The sequence below is a fragment of the Chironomus tepperi genome, unplaced genomic scaffold (genome assembly GCF_022539635.2).
Source record: "Chironomus tepperi strain 1889 unplaced genomic scaffold, CSIRO-AGI_Ctep_v1 contig_217, whole genome shotgun sequence".
NCBI classification, from domain to species: domain Eukaryota; kingdom Metazoa; phylum Arthropoda; class Insecta; order Diptera; family Chironomidae; genus Chironomus; species Chironomus tepperi.
In genome coordinates, this window is record NW_027226339.1 from 2,561,260 (window position 1) to 2,585,919 (window position 24,660).

At 33.6% G+C, this 24,660-nt stretch overlaps 2 protein-coding genes across 4 annotated transcripts in view; both read right to left on the reverse strand.

The window, feature by feature from the left end:
- Positions 1 to 24,660, reverse strand: part of LOC139090166 (uncharacterized) — a 47,336-nt gene that overhangs the window by 19,758 nt on the left and 2,918 nt on the right. Inside the window, exon 1 of one of the 3 annotated variants that reach the window (XM_070639893.1) lies at positions 3,578 to 4,120. The exons of the other annotated variants lie outside the window; for them this stretch is intronic. The gene's annotated coding sequence lies outside the window, so the exon portion shown is untranslated. Of the gene's footprint in view, positions 1 to 3,577; positions 4,121 to 24,660 lie in introns of those variants that run through there. 3 annotated transcript variants of the gene reach the window in all.
- On the reverse strand, positions 9,070 to 10,831 carry LOC139090253 (clavesin-1-like). The gene is made up of 2 exons (XM_070639999.1): positions 10,675 to 10,831; positions 9,070 to 10,617 (listed from the first exon to the last, which is right to left on the reverse strand). The coding sequence occupies exons 1-2, from the start codon at positions 10,808 to 10,810 to the stop codon at positions 9,854 to 9,856; spliced, it is 900 nt and encodes a 299-aa protein (XP_070496100.1). The 5' UTR covers positions 10,811 to 10,831; the 3' UTR covers positions 9,070 to 9,853.

Sequence of the window (24,660 nt, forward strand, 5' to 3'; positions counted from 1 at the left end):
GGCCGTGATTAGTGATATTATGTCTAGTTCTAAATTTGATATTTGAGGAGCATTGGCTAATCACAGCCTGTTTTAGTTGGGACTGTATCGCTAAGATTTCAGGTATGTCGCGAAAAGTACGAACCCGAGTGGACAACAAGACAAGATGATAAGTCAATAACTAGACATATGATGACTAACAACATATTTTATGGAATTTTTTGGAGAAAATGTCAATGGTCGCCCGTATGTCTGATTATCAACTTGTCTCCTCGGGGAAGACACCAATGCCAATAAATTTGCAATGGACGAGTTGCTCATTTATTGGCTTTTGAGATTTTTGAGTGTTCAGTCCAATTTAGCCTTAGAGACCCAAATTGAACTATTCTTTGATCCGTATAGCACAAATCGGCTAATTTATCAATAATCGGGCCTCAGCCCAGCGTGATTCAAATCAGGCTGATAAACTAGGCGTTAATACCGCCGATACCGCGTAGTTCCTCAACCTGGGAATTTACTTTGAGCTAAATCCGGTATTATCCAAATACCATGCTTGCTTAGTCTCCGATTTCGGATCATCAAGCAACCGACTTCGATATTATTTTTGCGAATCCAATTGAAATGCATCACAGTAAGACCAAATCAGCAAGCCAATCTTCCGAAAACAACATCATATAGCCAGCCTACCTATCAGATACTCTACTTATATTGTTCCTAATTCAATTTTTACGACCAATTATTGATTTCATTTTTTCCTTTGAATCAATTCAGACTTCGTGACTAAGATGCTACTCAGTGATAAAATGAAGCATATAGGAAGATGAAAATTTGCGTAAACAAGAATACTTAGCAGATTTATCTATACTTGATAATTTATGTTAATCTACTTCTTGAGATCTTTTTTTATTATTTCGAAATTAAATTGAGTTGGCCATTAAGTTGGTGCTTTAACAATTAAGGATTAAGTAAACGTATGTAAGTTTATTTATTTTAATTTTATAGTCGAAAATTTTCAGCAATGTTTAGTCTTCGACATCCAAAAACCGTAGATAATGAGGGCAATGACTAGTCTCTATAAATATTTAATTAAACCATATGGGATTTAAAGTCTGTTGAATATTTGACTGCCGTATATAAATAAATTCAACAGCCAGAAGCATAAGTAGGAATGCATCAATCAAAATCATATCAATCTTAATGGTCATAAAAAGTTTTCCAATCAGGAACATAAAAAATTGTAAATTCATAAAACCTTGACTCTATCGAATTTTAAAGTTAAATTATTTTAGTAAAAAGGTCAGGATTGGAAATGTTTTGAGGAATTTGCTTTTTCAAGATGAATTTTCTGGCATGAGTTATGTTGTAAGGCTGCTTGAATTTTTCATTTTTCCGAAATAGATTGATAGAATAAACACATATTTGCTGAACATATAAAATATACATTAGTTCAGTGGTGGGCAACCTGTGTACCGAAGTACTAAACCATTCTGCTACCGAGTCACTTCGGGTCATACCGAGTCACTTCGGGTCATACCGAGCCACTTCGGGTCATACCGAGCCACTTCGAATCATACCGAGCCACTTCGGGTCATACCGAGCCACTTCGAGTCATACCGAGCCACTTCGGATCATACCGAGCAACTTCGGGTCATACCGAGCCACTTCTGGTCATACCGAGCCACTTTGGATCATACCGAGCTACTTCGACTAATACCGAGCTACTTCGACACATACCGAGCCACTATAACTCATAATGAGCAACGTCGACTCATATCGAGCAACTTCGAGTCATTCCGAACAAAGAATCATACCGAGCAACTTCTACTTATGCTTATTACCAAGATGTGCCTTGGAAAACAAAAGGTTGCCCACCACTGCATTAGTTCATAGTTCATTAACAGAACTTTCCATCACAGACCGTACCTATGTTGCCTATATATCACATATATTCACATCTATTTTAATGTTCCTTATGTTTTTATGACTATAAAAATAAATTTCTATCACATGTGGAAAATTATGAAAAAAAAAAATGAAAATGTTTAATGGCATTATGTGTGTTGAGTCTATGGCAACAGAGGAAAGACGTGAGTTTCATGTTATTATATTTCATATTCTGTTTTTTATGCTGTAAAATGACGTTGTTATGCAGCTGACTAAATAAGAAAAATTATAACTTTAATTATTGCAATTTGTTTGATTAATTAAATTCTTTCAAATAGACAAAATGAAAGGATTAACAAGCAATTAATTCATATGATAGATATGCATGCACATGCAAGTTGGATTGTTAATTGAAAATTGAATATAAAACTTTTATGTCTGAGTTATTTGTAAGTGACTTTTGATTTATTATAGGAGAAATGATTTGATTTTTAGTGTCTTTTAAATTGAAGCTGTACATGACTAATATGCAAACTTAGACACAGTAAGGTAGCCAAGGAGGAAAATTGTTTCGGGTTCAATCCGATCTTCCTCACTTTGGAGCAATAGTTATGCCCTTACAAAAGAGAACAATAGGAAATTTTACATAAAAATTAGGGCCGTTCACCATCGAAATCAGTCGTCATGGTGCCATTACAGTGACTCGCGTTTGACACTTAATACAGTAATATAGCGGTGCTCAGCTGAACGCGTTACTCTCTTTGAGTTCGACAAAACTTTTAATATATTCTTTAGTTTCCAGGCTTTGCCTGACTACAATATGCTATAGGTTCAAAATGCAGACGGTCAGATATCCTGACCGTATCCTGACCTGTACCATGAAAGCATGTTTATTGCTTGTTAGGGTTCGTGCATTTGCATTATCATGGCATAAATATTCAACGACAAACTTTAATGAAACAAGAAACTAATCTTTTCGAATCACGGATTCGAATCCCGATCCACACATGTCTTGGTGATATCATGAAGAATGCATTTAAAGCATCAACTTCATATTGTGCCATTCAAGATTAATATATCATAACCATAATCTAAAATTCAAAAGTATCGCCAAACCAGCATCTAACAATCATCCTTGCATTTTTCAGATATGGAATTCAGCAATAATACAACTACGAGTCATAGTCATCTTCGACTGCAAAATATCAATTTGTGTATGCATGTGTACCCAAAAATAAAAATTTCCTACTACTCAAAATGTGCAACGTAGCTACTTAAAAACTGCAATATCTCGATAATGCAAGTACAACTTTCGATTAAATACCAAAAAGACAACAGCTTTGCTGCTTCACCCACTTAATATTAAACTTGGAGTGCAGGGGTGGGCAACCTGTGTGCTACGGCACAATTTTTATGGAAATGTCATTAACTGTAAGCAGTGTGCGGTTTTGGTCGAGGCTTACAACCAAGGTGTGCCGCGAAAATCGAAAGGTTGTCCACCACTGGCTTAGCGATTTGTGATAATGAAATAATACATGCACAAATGATTTCACGGATTTGAATTTATAAGAAGTGAATAGAATAATTCAGCATATTTTGGCATGACTGGAGGTTCCACAATGTTTTACACAAAACCCACATCAAATTAAATTCTACCGACTATAATCTTTGCATAATTGATGTAAAAATTTAGTTCATTATAAGTCAATATTACCTTAGGCTAACAACAGTTAAATCCATTAATAATTCTTATATCCACAAAATTATCTCTAGCAATGGCACACAAAACTTAATAATTCAGGGTCGATGTTATTTAATTCCTATAAATTAATCACACGACTATGAGATAAGACACTGATGTTCCTTAATATCAAATAATCACTGCCAAACTTCACTTTTTCATGTTCAAAACATTTTTTCAATTTATTTTCATCATGTCACAATCTTTCTTAATTTTTCATTATTCCTGCCCACTTTTATTCCTCACTGACTTAATTTTACTAAATTTTCATCATTAAAACTTCTTTTTTGTCTAAATTCACTGTTTAAAATTGCAAGATTTTCATTTTCTTGGCTCTTAAAAAAATAATTTTTTATTTGCGTCTGTCGACGGATATCCAATAAAAATATTTTTGAATTTAGCTTCTAGAATCTAAAGATTTTTGTTTAATTATTTTAATGAAATTCTTCCTTTTCACTGACTTTTTTAATTTTTCTATCAATTTCCGTACGGACCGAAGATCTTACACAACTTGATCGCGCCACGATGTCTCTGCAACTGAACAGGCACAAAAAAAAGAGAGAAGAAAAGTTGTAAAAAAAAATTATTTTTTTTCTTCTCGTTTACATGAACTTCATTCAGTTTGTGCTATTGAGAGAGGAGATCTAGTCATGCATGATACTGTCTGTGGTGAGTAGAAAATCTTACTCACTTGATCTCTACTGTAAACATGAAAATAAAATTAAAAATAATATTCAATATTCTCTCACGTGAAGCTATAAATGTTTATCAGATGCAAGTCGAGCTTGTGTTTTTTTTTAAAGGCAAGAAGTGTTGCATTAATATTTAATTTTCATTTAAAGAGCCTGAAGTACTTGCAAGTATGAAAATGCTCACATGGTGTGATATTTTTGGCATTGCATTTTTTTTTGTTTTTTTGTAATGTAAATAAGACGACTTGTCGACGGGAAGGAATTTTGTTGTGAATATAATGTGATTTTTGAACCGTATTGCTGTATTAGAGATGTACTGCAGCTGGAAATTTAGAGTTTTTGAAAATAATTGTGAATGGAGGTGGCTCGGTGGTAGTTTCGTACTTCGGTACCTAATTATTGTGATACCGACCAATTTGTCACAGGTTCGAAACTTGGCTTTTTCATCTGCCTTTTTTTAAAACGCGACTCACAGTCTCTCTTTGTAGGATGGAGACAAAAAGCTGATAATAGCGTCATCAAATGAGCAGTTCTGGTCCCATTTTAAACTGAAGGTCTACAAAGTGCAGTGGTCTAGCGCACTCTCACTCATTAATCAATCATCAGCCGAGAAACGCTCTAGTGCAGCTCTGAATTTTAATGATTTTAATAGTTAAAGTTAAGATTCTTGAGTTTTTGATAGCACCGCCTTTCAAATTTTCAGTACTACTCAGGAAATCCCTTAAGTATCCCATAAATATCATTCCACCAAAATGACCGATAAATTGATGAACTGATTTGATTGAATGTTTTGCAAGTCTTCCACACGTCAGAGCCATTGATTTTGATTATTGAGGATATTAGCCATCCTGAGTGATTCGCTGTTGCAAAATTTATTATTCGTCATGAAGATGCGTCAAAAATAGTCTTCAGTGTGCCATCAGGGCACCTCTCTCTAACAGACAAAGAATCCGCTTTTATATAAAGTAGTGGTCCTTCTGGATCATCAGCTGTAGACCTACATAAGTGTCCTGCAATTGTCTAGCATAAAGTGTGTCGACTCACCAAATTTACACTACATTTGTGGCTTACTGCAGCGATTGAAAAAATTTGTGAAATAGAAGAACTAGTCTCCATCATGACAAGGGTTTACCCAACAAACCAACCCCAAGAACGACAGACAATCCTCAAATTAAATCACCATTCCTTCAACAAATAAGTCAAAATGTGATAATAAAAATTCAAAGAGCGTGCGGCGTGCATAAAAATTTAAGCTCACTGATTTGCATATATGCAGATCAACAGAATGAAAAAAAAAGCAAAAAACCTTTGAGCTAAAGTGTAATTTATATTCAATAAGTGCTATGCCACATACATAATAATTTCGATTTCTTCAACAAATTATTGTGCAAAGTGAAGTTTTTCCTCCTTAATGCTTTTATGTTCTGCCGAAAAAAAAATTTGCTTTCTTTTTGCTGTAGGTTTGGAAATGTATAAGTTGGTGGGCAATCCAGTGATGAATTGATAGAAAGTGCTAAGTCTAACACGAAGATAAAAGTTAATTTTAGTTCCTTAGGTGCAATTTATGTGAAAACCAACAATTTCTGATGTGGAATCAATCATCAAAATTACAGCATATGCAGCATCATGCAGAAGATTTTTTCATGTGCTACTTCGTGTGCTGTAAAATTTAATGATAGTGTAAACATCAGCGATAAGAGATCTTACATATCCAGCAACAACAAATATTACTATCTCAATTTTAAAAGCTGCTTGTGTTGAAATTGGAGCATGATAAACAAAGCATTGGGATTCCCTCAACAGTTCGTAAAATTTTGTGAATTTTTGTTGACCTACCCGAATTATTGTACATCTATAATTTGGATGTAATCCAAGGTCTAACACAGTAGTGGGCAACATGTGTGCCGCGACACGTTAATGATCGCATAAAACAGAGTGTCGCGTTTTTGTAGTTGATGTTCAAATTTTTTTTTACCGTTATATTTAATTTTCTTTGTAACGTCAATTTTTATTTCAAAATAAGTTAGAGTTCGAACTCTTCAAAAATTGTTCGAATTTTTCGACAATCTAATGTCGAAAAACTTGAATTTGAGACGGCCACACTCTGGTTTATAATTTTAAGAACCGTATATGCTATAGGGAATAGTGTTTTAGTTGAGGCTTAGACACAAGCTTGCTACTACAAGCCCTATGGTTGTGAATTCACATAGGGAAAAGTTGCGTCCAGGTGCTCCAACGAGTCGAACATTTGAATTTTTAGTTAACGGTAACACTATGAATGCCAGTTAGATGTCAAAAATGTAAGAATTTGTAAAATTTTCTACTTGTAAATGACATTTTGTTAGCAACAGAGTCAGATGGAAGGGCTTTTATAGCTAACCTAGGCTAGCTAAAGCTCAAAAATCATGGTATCTTTTTATATTTGCTTGAAAATTTTGTATGAAATTATACCGTATTTGTCAAATGTTTGAGGCTTATTACCAAGGCGTATGACGTAGTGTTTAAAGAACGTCTGTAGACAGCTCCATCTTACAATAATTTCTGCCAGTTCGAAATATTAAGAATTCTAGCGATCACAAAGATGTGCCACAAAATATAAAAGGTTGTCCATGCCTGGTTAAACAGATTTTTTTTGGGAATATCGAGATGAAATTCTATACGGGCAATCAAATCTCTTAACAATAACTTTAACAAATTCATTGATACAATCCAACAATGATCATTCATTATACTACAATCAACAAAGTGAAAATTATGGACACAACAATCAATTTGGTATCGCTACTCATTCATAAATTTTTGTTAAGGTTTAGATACGCAAACATAAAAAATTCTACATTAAATAACCATAAAAATTCTTTTATACCACTGTGGGACAATAAACCTTGAATTTATTCCATTCTAAACACCATCGATTATTAAGAGGAAATCGACACCGAATAGTCAAAATCAATATTATGTATATGCTGTTCTATTGTAGACAATGTCAAGGATGAATTCCATGTGACACATAATAAAATTGAACAATTGAATTTAAATTTTAGATAACAGAATAGAATACAAATCTACAAATTAGCAATAAACATTTGAATGCTCAGTCATCTCTGGCAATAGACGCGACTTCTCCTCCCTAATTGTTGTTTGAATTGCATTCAAAATTACAAATGCAAAATGAATCAATGGAAATTATTTGAATTGGTAAAAATTAGCAAATCAAATGGAAATACTGTGCATGCACATCTATTTCCTTGACTTCCTACACATCTACAAATTGAACTCTATAAATTTTTCAAAATGGTGATCAAGCATAACGAAGAATTTTTTTTAGAATATTATCTCTCAATTGTCTTGGAAATATTTATGGAAAAAATGTTCAGCAACCTCAAAAAACCCCACAATAGTCTCTTATAGGAAGTATTAAATCAAAGAAGAAAATTATCTAATATTTTTGTGATTTTTTTGGCGAAGTTTTTAAAAAGATGCGATGTTGCTGATGACATTTTGTCTGTCTGTTCAATTGTCTTCTACTCAACCAATATTATATGCTCAATCGATACAAACTCTTCATTACAGCCAAATGGCTGTCATATGGCATCCAAGTGACTGTCACGTGACATCCAAGTGGCTTTCATATTGCATACAAGTAGGTGTCTTATGGCATCCAGGTTACTGTCACATGACTTCCAAATGATTGCCATATGTCATTAAAATGACTGTCATATGACATCCAAATGACTGCCATATGACATCCAAATGACTGCCATATGACATCCAAGTGACTGTGATATGGCATCCGAGTGATTTTCATGTGACATCCAAGTGGGTTTCATATGGCATACAAGTAGTTGTCTTTTGGCATCCAGGTGACTGTCATATGGCATTCAGGTGACTGTCATGTGGCATCCAAGTGGCTGTCATATGGCATCCAAGTGACTGTCATGTGGCATCCAAGTGACAATTTTTATCTTAACTGCCATAAAAAATTATTAAAGAACACTAGAAATGTGATATAGATGCCGTGGGTTCGGATCCCACTCAAATTCAATTCTGTGCGCTTCCTTCAAACCCGATTTACCACGTGTTCTATACTAGTTTTCGTAATTTTCAAGATTAATTTGAAAGCAAAAACAGAATTAAAGAATAAAAATAAAAATATCGTCGATGAAGTTCAAAGTCAAGAAACAAATTCAGCTTCTGTGTTATTTCAAGATAATTTTCGGGATTAGCGTCACGTAAATTAAAATAAATCGCATCGTTCATTTGTTGTGTCTGCATGAAAATTGAAATAAAGTAAATTTACGAGACATTCAAGCATGGGCAAGTGAAAATATAAAATCAATGCTGACTTAAAAAAACTTCGATTACACCCACATATATACAAATTCGATTCAGAAGTTCCAGATGACCATTTGTGAATGAAATCCATTGAGGATGGAAAAATTTTGATTTTTTTGGTCACAACAGCGTAAATTCATTCACAAAATTAGTATGAATGAAATCGAAACTCGGCAAATTCATTAACTAAATACCACTTTGTCTGACTTGAATATTTGTTGGATATCCATTTCATTTATGTAATATTCTGTGAACCGGTTCTGATGAGTAAAGAAATATTGCATTAATGCATATGCGAGAATGTTTTTCTTTGGAAAGAGAGAGCGACGAGAGGATGCAAAAGGCTATTTTTATTGTGTACGAAAAAGCATGTAGATGTAGAATGAAGGAGAATAATATGAAGAAAAATTACAAATAAATTCAATAAAGCAAAATGCATTTAATGTGTACAAAAAATTATCTTTTTGTGGCTTCATTCATAAAATTTTTTTTGACAGTCCCGAACTTTTTGCGCTTTATTTTACTCAATTATAAGATGATTATCATATCCTAACACGCAATGAGCATGCTTTCATGGTACAGAAATACTACTATGGTAACTACAAGTGATCTCTTTACCCAATATACTATCTCTAACAGACAATGAGCATACATACCTAAATGAGCATGCTCATGAGTATACTCAATCATCCCGAACAGCACAATACGACTAATTTCATTTTGCAGCATAACAATGACCTAAAATGAGTTGTCATGTAGCCGTCAGGGTACCTTAACGTTCCTCGAAACGACAACGCAACGGCGCCTTAGCGACTACATTGTGCTACTCGGACTAATGTGATTAAGCATGCTAAATTTTTGTGAGCATATTCATGAGCCGTGTTGCCCAAACTGTAGCCGATGTTTGTTTGGTTAGCCAAGGCTTGGTTCATAGGACCGACCGAAATTTTTCTGAATTTCCATTAGTTCCATAAGACCGGTTTGCCATGCATGCCAGGTACAGTTTAGTTCGAAGCCTACAATTAAGTAGTGTCGGGGCACATAAAAGTTTGGACAACACTGCTCATGAGCATGCAACTTGTCTGTTCTAACCAGAGTTGCAAAATAGGCACTTGTCACAGGTTTTTTTACAAAACCATACAAATTATCAATAAATTGTCCGGTTTCTGCCAGTGACAGGTGCCTGCTTCGCAACTCTGGCACTACCTAATTTTGAATTAAATTAATCAATTTCCAATTTCCGAAAGCTTCCAACACCTTTGAACATCTCTTTAGCTTCATAATTCCTCATCCTCTTCTCATCAATTTCAAGTGATTCAATAAATTTAGCATATTTGGATGCAGATTCTTTGTATTTTTCTCTGTAACATTTCAAGCAGTCATCAGCATCTTCAGATCCTCCGTACTCAACGGGCAAATTCTTTACGTCCATTACTTTTGTCAAGTCTTGGACATTCTTAAAAAAATGCATTCTACTGATCAACTTTTGACTCAGCATCGTTTTTAAAATCTCCAAAAACGTATTGGCAATCGATGGAAGTCCAATGATATTAATTTGTTTAAGTCTTGCTCCAGCTGATTCAATGTATCGAATACAATTTGCGAAAAAATTGACATCCATATTTGCTATATATCTAACAGATATTTCACGAAGATCCATTACTACCACAACTCCACAAATTTGAGTTTCTTGTTCATAACTTATAGTATCTCCGACAGTAAAAACCATTCTCATTATGTCGTAATTGCTGGATTTTAAATCATCAAAGATTTTGTTTCTTACAATTATGATTCTTTGTCCATCTGCGTTGCGTATTTTCATTGGCAAGATTACTCCTTTATCGTAGATTTCAAGGAGTTTAGTGATATTAAAGTTAAACAGTTCCTGATGATTTTTCTGAAATATAATACATTTGTTGATATTTTCGTAGACTTTGTCCATGTTATATTTTCTGGAACGGAAGAGTCGGACAATAATTGATGGATCTAAAATTTAAATTAGATGCTGACATCATTCAATTACGTACACTGGTGAATTCTCACCTATTTCATGTTTTTTGACAAATGGATGCTTGCTGAGCCATTCATTAAACTGCTCAAGTGACTGCTTTTTCCTTGTTTCAGTCTCATTTAACTCAATTTTGGCTTTTTGGATGTAAAAATCCGGCAAATTATCCATTTTTATCCAAAAATTAAATACTTTTAGCTTCTCTAGAGGATTATTATAAACTGAGTTAATTTCAATTTCAGCACAGACATGATTATCGTATATAAAACTACTTCTGTATAAGAATATTTAAACAGCTGATTTAGTCTTCTGAAGTTGGATCGTGCGATGAACTCTCTATGCCGACTTTGTTATATTTTTATAAGTTTCGATTATTAATCTGGTTAATTGTTTCGGTCCTGTTTAATCTATGCTACTTTTTAGCGATTAAAAGACTTCTGTTACTTGTAAATGCAGGAACTTATATATCCTTACCGAGAAATAAGAATATTTGGACTAAATTTGTGAAATTCACTATTTGAAAATTGTAAACAAACTGAATTTTTCTTTTCAGGGGACTAACAACCATAAAACGGGGTAGTCAACCAATTGTAACTGAAAATCTTATAATTTGAATATAAAAAAAGTCGTTAAAATATTCTTAACAGATCTTCTTGTGCAAATTTAAAAATATCAGTTTCAGTCAATTAAACATAATTTCTTATTTAATGCCATAAAACATAATGATCACATTGAGTACCACATAAAGCACTAAGATTAAAACATTAATTCCGCAGGTACCTACTTATTCATTATAATAAAAAAGAATAGCAAAATAATCAATTAACTTTTTTTTCTTGCCTTTTCAGTTTGCATGCATCAAGATGCAATTTAGTGAGAAAATTAATTTTTAACAATAAAAAGCTATGAGAAAAGGAAATTGAAAAAAAGAGGCAGCATGAAGAATGTTTTTTAGTGATGATGATCATCATGAGAACTTCACGTTCTCCCTTTGAAGAAGTCAATCTGAATTTGTTAGTTGCTGGATATTATTGGGAAGTTGTTAGTAGAAATAGATTGGCAATCTGACAAGTTGCCGGTTTAAAGTCAACTATTTGTTCTATATACTAATGGTCTGGTACAAAGGTTGCCTGAAATTTAGGTTTAGACGAGTTTTCGAAACGGGACCTAGACTGGGATTAAGATTAAAACCTGGACCAAGACCAAAACCGGAATTAAAATCAAGACCAGAACCTAGATCAAGACCGGAACCAAGACCAAGACCGGAACCAAGATCAAGACCGGAACCAAGGCCAAGATCGGAACCAAGATCAAGACCGGAACCAAGATCAAGATCGGAACCAAGACCAAAACCGGGATCAAGTTCGAGACCGGGTCCAAGAGCTAAATCAGATAAAGATTCTCGAGGCCAGGACTTTCCAATCTTTCAGGGTTTCTCGAAGCCTTCTTCTTGGGAAGTCTCGGGATCGGGAATACTTTGTTCCAGTGTATCATAGCGAGTGCAGTAGTAAGGCGAGTGCAAAAAAAATGTTTAATTTATATATGACACTTTATCATATAGTCGAATAGCCCCCGAAAGCTCAGTGGTAGGAACATGCGTCCAGAAATCGTAAGTCATGGGTTCGAGTCCCACTAGAGGTTCGTTATTAAAATTATACCTTATTTATTGGATCCAACAATTTTAGCTTAAGAATTGTTAAAATTATCCCCAAAGTTTCCCACAAGGGCTTCCACCATCCTCAATAAATCTCTGCAGAAAGAAAAGGATTATGTAGTCGGAAATCACTGTCTGCTGTTCATTTATCTTCTCACTTTCATAATTCAATCTTCTTGTATATTTATTGCAGGAGCGTTGAGCGAAATTTTACACAATAAGGTATATAATTAATTCAATTAACTTCCTTAAAAAAAATTATGGTATTGCATGGTGCTGTATGCATGGCAATAAAATTTAATGACTTACAACATAAAAAATTATTTATAAATAAAGTGGGCATGGTCGGGTCATGCATCTGGTATGGATAGTTTACAATTGATTATATGGAAGTGCTATTTTACATTTCTTTACAGCTCTAACAATTCCCAGCATAAAGCGTGAAAAAAAGGAGATAAATTTTGAAGAGAAATGCGAAAAAAAGACATGCTGTAGACTTATTGAAATGTGCTTGTTGTGAATGATAAGTTAATAAATTTTCTACACAAAATACTATGTCTTGTGAGAAAAAAATTAAGAGAACCGATGAATGAATGGATTTAAATTGATGAGGCTTGAAGCAGTTTAGAGAATAAATTTAGTAACGTAATGTAAACATCGATGTTTTTATTTCATTGAAAAAATAAATGGTTATTTGTGTGACTTTTTGCTGACAAAAAAAAATTTTTTGTTTGCTATTCTGTAAGCATTTTCTGAGTTTAGTCAGGAACAGGAGCGTAGTAAGAAAAATTAAGAGAACCGATGAATGAATGGATTTAAATTGATGAGGCTTGAAGCAGTTTAGAGAATAAATTTTACGTATTAATTTTTAACGTAATGTAAACATCGATGTTTTTATTTCATTGAAAAAAAAGGTTATTTGTGTGACTTTTTGCTGACAGAAAAATTTTTGTTTGCTATTCTATAAGCATTTTCTGAGTTTAGTCAGGAACAGGGGCGTAGGAAGGAATTTTTTTGGCTAACTTGAAATTTCTCTCCAAAAATCCTAGCAAATTAAAGAATTTTGTCCATAGAAAAGTTGGATTTGACCCACAAAACCTCCACATTCTCCTGGATATGACCTGTTACCTACTGAAGTAGTCGGACAAATTGTTTTAAGTTTAAGGTCTTAGCTTGGACCAGGTCTGATTTGCTGATTAACCAGCATTTTTTAAAACAAAATTGAATCAAAAGCCATAGTCATGGTGCTGTCAGAATAACTTTGGGTCCGACCTTTAACATTGTGTCATAGTGGTGCCTAGCAAGAATGTTGTGTCTTTTTGCAAGAACAACGGATTGACTACTTCAAACTGAACTTGATTCGGATTTTATATTGAAGAATCGGCTAAAGTTGACTCGACTCCATACAAAATTTGAGTCGACTTTAAGTTCTGACTACAAAATTATCTATTGCAATTTTCCCAAAAACCAAGAACTATCACTTCCTTAAACATTTTAAATTCGCTCAAACATCCAATATTCTTCCAAAATCCAAAAAATTCTTCAATCTTCTTCATAATCTTTAACATTTAAGAGTTTATTTATTGAAGGCGTAAGTACGTGATGATTAGCAGTGTGGGAAGTGTGATAATTTGTTATAGGTAATCAATAATGAACATCAGATTTTTAGTGTAAATAAAGAAGAAAAAAATAACAAAAGAATCAGTAAAGCAAACTTCTATTCTTATTTTAGGCAGGGAAATAACATTTTGGATTTACTTCCGAGATGTCTGATGAGTTTGAATTTTAAGAGGATGTTGCTAAGCAGGTATAAGATTGGCAATATTCTCGAGTGGCACAATGTCACCCGAGCGACACAACATGTCCCGTGTGACACAACGTGGCTCGATTGACGCAAGTTTTTCATGGCAGCCAGGTGGCGGTCACATGGCTACTATGTTAAATGAAATCCGCGACCATGTAGTGCTGACCGGAAATACAAATAACCAACAAAATCTCAATATTCAGAATTTATACAGCTTAAAGCTTGAAATCAAGTTTATCAGGTGCAACTCAATCGTAACAAATTTGTATTGAATAGCCATTGAATCATGTAAAGTCGTACCCACCAACAAAATTGCTTCAATTAAATCAAATAAAGTATTACTTAATGACAACTGAATGACACACAGTCATGACGAATTCAAATCTACGATTTTTATTAGCATCTTTATTATTTCACTTATCCATTTTGTGTCTTACTGTTGAGCAATATCCATACATTACAGCCAATAATAAAAGCAATTAATATGAGCGGAAAATATGCAAATTTATTGGAATAGTTTTGTGGCCGAGCGACACAATGTGGTTGTTATGGCACTGTTGCGTCGCTGCATCAACGGTAAGATGTGAAGTTGGCCTGACGAGACCATGACGGAGGATTGCGACCCATTTTTAGGGAGAATAGTAAACCTATCGACGTAAGTCTTTCGTAGTAGCCTAATGGTGGCCACAAGGCAAAACCAAATGGTGGCAAAATGACATCCAAATGACAACCAAATGGCAACCACATGACAACCGCATGGCATCCACATGACAACCACGTGCATCAAACTGACGGCCACAAGGAGTCCAAATGACGGCAACAAGGAGTCCAAGTGGCAATTTTTATGGCAGATTATATGAAAATCCTCTTTAAAGTAATATGGCAGCAACTTGAGGCTCATTCACTTAGGACGTAACAATCTTAGAAGAGATGAGGAGGTGCTGTTCGAGATTTTTCAACGTTACTTAATAAGTGAACAGGCCGTTCTTGGTTGCTATGAATAATTTATGCCAATCGGGTGCAGCTCGCCGTATTGTGTCTCACTCGGAGTGTTGTTGAAGGTTAAGTGTCGTGAATTATTTCCATTTTCATTGGAGCATTGATAATTGTGACTTGTAATTAATATCATTTCGTGAGTTGAGGATTTGTTATGGACTAGTTTAAGAATATTTAACATAGAATTAAACAATAAATTCTCTAGCGGTGTCTTTATGATAATTAATAGGAACAATAAGGAACCCCCCGAGTGAAAAATTCTCAACGTTTGCTTCTGGGCATTCGAAAATTGTTGATCATTAATTCAAAACAGCGCCTTGTATATTAATGACTAATAAGACCAACAGTCTTATTCAAAACAATTATAACAGAACTTGATAAGGCGACTTCAGCGCGTTTTTGTCCCAGCCATCAATAATTGGTGGAATATACAAGTGAAATATACAGAAATCAATAATTAAACTTTCTAACGGTTTTTTAGAATTTAAACTTTCTAACGGTAAATAAAAATTCAAATTTAATGAAAGCAACGCTTTAAAAATGTTTTTCTTTTGTTTATGAAATGAAAAATCATTAATTAACATGCATAGAGATGATTTTGCGCTTCCTGACCAATTGATACTGGAATAACTCGATGACACAAAGCTAATGCTTCAAACTAGAGCATTCTACGGTAACTGATCGTCGAGATCTCGTCAATCTCGGTCAGTCAGCCGAACAAACTGTATTATTGACCGCTATTTCTCCAACAATACGCTTAAAATACATAAACATCATCAACGTAACTCAACAAACATTTAAAAAAACATTTTCTTGTAGATCAAAATGTCGAGACAATTTTCTCTTTCCATCTCACTTTCCCATTGCTGCTGATGCATTTCTTTTATATTTATTAAATGCACAAGAATAGTTTCAGTTTTCTCTTCTTTCCTTTCTGATGATGTTGAATGATTTATAAACACAACAAAGAATTATTTACATGACAAGAGAGAAGAATGGAAAAGGTCAATAATTTTACATCTTGTTGTAGGACTACGGCTTGTTGTGGCTGCATTTCCATTAATTTGTTTTAACTACTTTTCATTCATGATTTATTGAGGAATTAGTTGGTTGAATGGTAAGCAATTTTTCAAAGCGAAATTGGATTATCTAAACTCGACAGAGTAGTCTATAAAAAATTCAATTTTCAAACGAGAAGCTGTTTTATGACCTGAACTAAATTGAATTTTTTGCAAATGATGATAGAGTATCAAGAAGAATTGGAACAGCAAGATGATCGATGTTAATGAACTTTTCTGGATTTCTGACAAAATTTGATTAATGTTCTAAAAAAATTGAAGCTTCTAATAATTCATAAGAAAATATCGAGATTCTTACCGAGCGACACACACGAAGAAGCCATATAACCACCAAATAAAACGAATGGTGGCACTTGGGACTAAAGATCCTACTAATTGATTAACAAATTGGGGAAGCCGAAGTTGATAAATGTCAAATAAGTAGCTTCTCGTGGTATTCCCTAATATCGCTAAGTACATCTCTGGCTACCGAGCTATGTGCCGGGATAAGTAGATCTTGAAACCTTGTCTAAAGGTTTCAGCTCCACAATCGGGCCATATTCAGTTATCTACAGTTATTTACACTTATATTCAGTTATCTACAGTTTACTAACTGAATATATTTTTTTGAATTTAAAATGACCGTTTAAATTAAAATGCGTAAATTTCCTTCTTCAAGATCTTCTTTGGACTTGGCAGCCATCCCTATTTTTCAGGACACTGCTGTACGTTTATGGCTGTGACCCGACAACCAAAATATCCCGATTTTTTAACAAGTCGAAAACTCCATACAAATATTGGAATTTTTGACAAATTTCGAAACATTTTCGTTTTGAAGATGCGGGTTCAAGCCCAGGACTGAACATATTTTTTACAGAATTTCAATTAATTTCTGCACTTTTTTGCCAGCTCCTAACGTATTTTAATTAGTTCTTTCAATATTAAGACTCAATATATTAAAAAAGAACCCCAATAGTGCCAAGTTCAGAAATGCTCAAAAATATTCAATTTGAAATTAACGGAATTTTTGCATTCAAAAAATTTATCTACAGTTAGTAAACTGTAGATAACTGAATATATTCTGAATATTATCTACATGTTAGTAACTGTATATATTCAGTTAGTATTTTTCCAAACCCTATGTAATTGTGGGCAACTTGTATGCTGCGACAAGCTAGAGTGCCGTCAAAAATTATTGAAAATGTCATGAACCATATGCCGTGTGCGGTTTCGATCGAGGCTTACCGCCGATATGTGCCGCTAGAAATGAAAGTTTGCCCATCACTTTCCTACAGCATACAACTTGACAAACTGAGAAAAATGCTTAGCTAAAAAAGATACTTAAATATTCTTAGTAAACTATTAACACTTGTCAAATAAATTAAGTCACTACACATTTAGACAATAGAATATTGTTTGACATAAAGGATTAACGTTTTTTTCAAATATTTTCCCGCATTTCTTTCAGTGACTAGAAAAACATACAAGCAATAAATTTTCACTTTCTTAAAAAAAAACTTAATCCCATGTCAGTTCTTACAAGCTAAGTACTGTGACTTTTGTAGGTGTCAATATACCTAATTCCCTTCATAAATCGTCAAGTCGTGTTTCAAGTTTCTTCATAATTTCTTTTAAAATTCTTTCATCAGTTGCTCAACTTTCAAGGCATAAGTTACCCGGTTTTTAGTTGCCGAGATCTACAAATGATGATAAAATAAACGAGAAATCTTAAATTTTCCGCATGAATGAATTGTGGAAATTGTCGACATAAAGTATGTGTATTGTGGAAGTACAAAAAACTGCAATATCTTGTCGTGAGTCCCATAAGTGCCTCCATTCTGTGATTTTGATCTTCAACTTCAGTTTTTCATTTTTAAATGTATATATGCATGCACATATCTAGACCTTATTTATTTTTAGTTTACACTTTATAAATTGCATGTATGGATGGATGAATGTTGTGAATGACTTGTACTTTATAAATGTTTTTTCATTCAATGAAACTCGCTTTTTCCTGTGCAACGTTGCGGAAAAAAGTTGTGAATGATTTTTATCACATAAATGAAATTTCTTACTAAGTTTTAGTTTCAGAGTCGAAGGTTCTTATGTTTAAAAGGGAATTTTATGCTGGAACGCAGTATTGCATTTAGTATTGGCAATTGGCAGACGGAAGCCGGCAATAGAACCAGCTTTAAGCGAAATCTGAGGGAGGCCATGGATCACAGTTGATCTGTACGATCATCGAAGTAAGCAAGTAAGTTATGCTGGAAAAAACGCTGGGTTTTGGGTTGATTCTGAATATTTGATGATTTACTGTTCGGATCTTACTTGGAGTAAGGTTCTAGTGAAAAGGTGCATTTTCTCACAAAATCGGCCAGAGTGGGATTCGAACCCACGAATTTTTTAATTCAGTGTGTAAGTTCTTAACAGTTAAGGCAATTGCTCTTACGTACTAAGCTACCAAGGATTGCTAGAGAGTGTGGCACAAAGCACATTTAAACCTTCTTCTCTATCCAGTGCTCATTGCACAGTTCATGTCGTTGTATTGGACCAAGACACAAAATCAAACATTTACAAATGAATATCCGTAAAATAAAAGGACCCAAATGGAGATTGACGACAATTTAAATAATCATTGCAAAAACAGCTATGTTTTGAACTGTAAAAAGCAATCGATTGATAAATAGGAACTTCTCATTATCATCTAATCCAGACCAAAAGCTTAAAGATGATTTGAACTAATTGAATTAATAATATTTAGTTTGATAGTCTTAAAAGGAGGCATTAAGTTGTGCTTTACATAAATATGATTTGGAAAGTTAGCAACAAAACTATCCATTAGTGATGCAAATTTAGGTTGGACCATGACTATATGTGCACCTAAAAAATCTCCAAATTGGGAACCTGAATATTTAAATAAATATTTTAAGACTACACATTGTATTATCCAAATTGCATACATTGGATTGAGCACAACATAATGTGACTGAGATGGTTTCTCGAGTTTCAAACCGATGGATGTGTCGATGACACGTGACAGTAGATAAATATCAAAAGACATTTAGTATATCAGAACTTATCAGTTCAAATTATCACAAACGATACAAATGAAATCAGCGTCCATAAGGCTTTGAATTAGAAGTGATTTTCATTTGATGTTGAGGATAAGTCAACTGTCGTTTAATATTCAAATAATATTTACAACTACAATTAGTTGATTTTCCCCTTTCATAGTTGTTGACCCCTTCGTATAAATATTTTAGTTTGTTTTTAAACTCTAAAGAATAAACATTTTCATTATTTTAATCAATAAGGAAGTATATTAGTTATACTAGCTAGTAATTAAGCATTGTTGCTTTATCTCATTAACAATTTGATGTTAATCCGGAGTCATCTTCCCGGTGCTTCGGTTCGTTTTACAAAATCATTCATGAATTGTATACAAATTCAATTCTACAACATGAAATAGAAAGCATTTATGTCCCAATTCATCTTTAAGAGCCGATCCTCAAAAACTTTATCCTTTAATGTCAATCAGATGACATTTTATAACTCCCAAAAACCACAGTCTCATACAAAGTCGCCTCCTTTGTTATTATTTTACTTTCATGAGAAAAAATGAGATCAAAATACATGAAAAATGAGATTCACAAATCTTTTTTAATTAAAAAACAATTCTCCCATGTTTCTGCTTTGCATTTCATGGATATCGAATGTCGCTGTTTTTTTGTATGCTGTTTTTCTGCATTTTTGCGTTTATAAAGCTGTTGATTGTTATTGAGCTTATCTTAATTGTTGTTTGATACATCTATAAAGTATCATATTTAGTTTCATTGATGCTGTTTGTAACTGATATTAAAGGCATGATAGTCATGACAATAATAATTATACACCCATTCTGTGGAATTTCCAGCATGATTAAATCACATCAATTAAATGAAAATGTTACACAGCATTGTGGAGGATCCTCACGAATCTCATAAACATAAAAGTTTTTTAATTAAATTAACAAAATTTTGGACATAATTCACAGTATTAATCCACAGCCACCTTGCGTCGCTACCGTAAGTCACAAAAAAATGACATAAAATAAATAAGATCTTAATCAAGTCGTCAACAATGCCTTGAAAGTCAATTTTTGGCAAGAAACTTCACAGTTTTCATGGAAATCATAAATAAAAGTCGTTGATAAGCTGACCACAAACTATAAAAGTTAAAATACTAAAATTGTCATTAAGGCTATAAATTAGCAAAGCCACATCGTAAAACCTCAACAAATAGGTATGTAGCTACGCAAAAAAAAAGTCCATCAAAAATTCATCACATTTTGCCACAATTAAAGAATAAGAAAATAAAATCAAGAAGCTTCAAATCCAATTTTTTTCTATTGGCGCTGAAAAAATCATAAAAAATTATTTTTGATTGTCTATGAATTTTAATTTTCTTCGTCCATACGAAAAAAGTGTCATTCATCAGAGGCCAATGATCGTAAACGAGATTTTATGGCAATTAAAAAACATCCATATGGAAAGTGACTATGTTATGGTTATTTTATAGGAAGGCATACTCAATTTGTCGCTTAGAATTTATTGTGCTAATCATTTCTACCGTAAATTTCTAATCAGATGGTGACCTGCTGGGTTGCGTATGAGAATTTTTAAACTGCAGTGAGGATAGACTTTCTTGCTTAATTATGCAGTTGTGGCTGATTATAATCTACAGGCAAACAGCACAGATCGGTGAATTTTCGATCCCCGGCCGACGTGACTCTGGCATGATTCTTACTTACTTCGCTGGTCATACAGATCAAGTGTGATCCATGGCCTTCCTCAGTCGGCGCCTGAATCTGGCTCTATCGACAGCTTCTCTTGCAAGATGCTGGATTTATATTGGATCTAACATCATATTAGACTTAATTATAATAATCTACAAGATGAATATTAATCCATTCTTGTTTAAAATAGCGATATTTTGTCAAATTAATTATCAAGCTTGCTAAGCACCTGACTCATCAAAAACATGATGTCATACACCGATTAACTCTGGATTAGTTCAAAAATCTAAGGCATAATTAATGACGATATCGAAATATCGTTCATCACTTTATTTATTGCTTCATTCTGCTTTAAAAAAAGAACTACGTGATCAATTACCATTGAAATCGATAACACCAATCAGCAGAGATGTTTAAATCCTGTCAAATATTTTAATCTGTCACAAATATTATTCATAAAATTTATTAGATATTCTAATATCTAAGCTGCATTTATTAAAAATTTACTATGGATATAAATAATAATCTCGTTTACTGGCCAAACTTCTTGTTCTTCTTATTTATTTATAAATCTAATCAATTAATTTCTAATTTATTTAAATCAATAGTTTATGACACTAATTAAAATTTATGTTCAACGTGTTTCTTCCTCCTCTAACTGTTGACACTCTTATCTTCAATTTTCAATCAATGAATTCAATTTTTTTTTCTTGTCTCAACGTGAGACTAGATTGTGGGATTCTTCATCAGATTAAATAGCGTGCTGCTTTATTGAAGAATTCTTTGTGTATATCCAGTAGAATTATTGAATAGTTCGATATATTATGAGACTTAAGACATATAAAATTAAGGTTAAAAGATGCAATTAAACTAAGTAGCAAGCATTAGGTCGGGAGGATATAGTCTTGAACTTTTGACCCAAAAAAGTGCGAATCAAGTATTTCCCCAGGTGAAACAAATGATAAGGATCGGATGCCATCCATATGGCTCACTAAGGCGACTACCATTTGATATTAAAGCCTTAAAATAGTCATTGTTCATCTATGTCACTCGGATTGCAGCATTTCACAAGAAACAAGGAATCTTTTCTAAAATTACCAACTTTGTGTCATCTCCATTGTGTACATTACACAACAAAGATTCCAAAACCCAACAAACTTCAAACACAATCGCTTTAGAATGCCAGAATCATCCATTTCCACACAAAAATAAATGAAATACATTTTTGGTCATTTGACACAAAAACCGAAAAATTCAACAATAAAAAGATATTCGGTCAATTATTCAGCCACATGCACGCGAATTCACTGAAATAACAGCATTGCAAATTAAACAGAAATAAACAATAAGAAATTTATTAAGCAGCAGAAGAAGCAGACACAAGAAATTAATGATGATGATGATGAGAAATGAGCAAATTGACAATTTTTGTAGACATAAATACAAGTTAAATAACACCTGCTGTGTGTTCTAAGATTTTTTCATAGCCGCCGTAGGCCTTTTTTCTCATGTCGCAAGTGTTTTTGTCTATTTCAGTGGTGCGCAACATGTGTGCCGCGTCACATTAGTAAGCCGCAACATGTGTGCTGCGTCACGTTAGTGTGCCGTGTCACATTAATGTGCTGCAACAAGTGTGACGTGTCACATTAGTTTGTAGGAGCATGTGTGCTGCGTCATATTAATGTGCCACAATATGTGTGGTATGTCACATCAATGTGCCGCAACATGTGCACCGCGTCACATTAGTGTCTTCAATATGTGCAACGCGTCACATTAGTGTATCGTAATACGTGTGCAACGTCACGTTAATGTGTTTCAACATATTTTCCGTGAAACATTAGTGTACCGCAACATATGTGTCGCATCACATTAGTGTATTATATGCACAGTCACTGTAAAGTCTTGCTTACATCCAAAATGCGCCCCAAAAAATCAAAGGTTGCCCACCACTGGCCTATTCAATGTAAACATATATCAATTAGCAAAAAAAGAGAAGTGACGAAATTTATGACAACAAAAGTTTATTCGCACCTAATTATTATCTCGAGTCTTTATGTTTTCGTGACAGTGTGTGACTGTTATAAGCTTCATTCATAAGAGAGAAATACGAGATTAAGACACAAAAACATGTTGTCTTTTTGATAAAAAGTTTGACTCAACATGATTTGTTCTCCTCTTTTTCTATGTTTTGATATTTTGTAATGGAAGCTGTCTGATTGTTTTGAGTTTTTATCTCATATTTAAAAGTGTTTTATGTCAAAATGTGGCGGCTTGTCTTTGTTGCTACTTTCAGTTGTTAATGCTAATTTGATATTTGATGATCTCTCGGTAAGCCGCAAACGGTACTTACCCCAAAAATATAAATATTTATAAAAGAAATTTTACACATCACAGCTGTGATGTGCGCACAGTGGCATGTTGGTCAAAAGTCGAATTTTAATTATATTTACTGCAGATGAAGGATGCATTTGGAACAATTTTTGGGAACAGTGTGAATTTTTGGAAAATTTGGAATTGTGAGCTGAAGTGACAAGCTCTTCAACTCAGCAACTAATTGGCCTTAAAACCAGAAGTTTCTGCAGATAGCACGTCAACGAGGAGATATGCACAGAAACACATGTTTGCTGAGCTCATTACTGAAATCCGCAAGGTCAACTGTGTCCAGGAGTTCCATGAGCTCCTTGGCGGACAGAGAACTTGTTCAATCCAGGTGACAAATCCAGGTTACTTACTTACTTCGCTGGTCATACAGATCAATTGGATCGCAATTATACTTCTCTTAGATCGCTGGACTCGCAATTTGCAATTAAAAATGCAATAATATCTGGATTAACAGCATTGCATTCGGTTTTGGCTGAGCCAGCAATTGAACCAATTCATCTGAGAGCAATCACAGTTGATCTATACTAGCCAGCGAAGTACGGCTAAGTAATTTCCATGCTTCTTTCCATGAGTTCTTTGATTGTTACCGAAAGATTCAGCAACAGAATCAAATGGAAGGTATTTTATTGTAACTCAAACTCCACGTTGGAACATAGTTGTAGTAAGTAAGTAATCCACCACAAGAGTAATAAACAGTGCCCATGACTGATTCCTCTGAAAATCATCGTCTGATCTTCGTAGATCCGGAAAAAATGTAAAACATCTTTAGACAGAAAATGCGCCATAGAAACTGAAAACTGAGCATTTTAATTTTAGACACTTTTCTTATCTCTCTTCAATTTAAATTTGCGTGTTGACGCGTAAGGTGAAAGACAACAATTCATAAATAAAATTAAAAAAAGTGATAAAATAATTTTGTTCTCTTTTATTTGTGTCTTGGCGCTTACGAAATATTTTTCTGTTGCTCTGTATTTATTTAAGATTTAGATCCATTGGAGAATTTGTATCAAATAAAATCTGAACATTTTTTTAAAGTCTTTTAAGTTGGTTTACTAGGATATAAAGTCATTTAATTTTGAGTTATGACTTAATTTAATATTGGGTAGATACAGCAGACATCTATCATTGCAAAGTGATTAAAGGATTAAAAATTTGGGGAAAACATAAAAATTTATTAATTGTTATAGCTTAATAGGTCTAAATTTAGCTTCAAAAATATTATCAAGTAAATAAACAGTAAACAGCTTCTAAAATTTCACCTGGAACTGCGTATTTGAATAAAAATATTTTTATTATTTTAGATAAGGGGTTTATTGAAAATGATGTCAACTCTCAAATTATTAATTTTCTCAT

Coding starts and splice junctions, on each gene's coding strand:
- LOC139090253 (XM_070639999.1), bottom strand. CDS start 10,810: ATGGATAATTTGCCGGATTTTTACATCCAAAAAGCCAAAATTGAGTTA. Junction 10,618..10,674: donor TGTCAAAAAACATGAAATAG/GTGAGAATTCAC, acceptor TTTAAATTTTAG/ATCCATCAATTATTGTCCGA.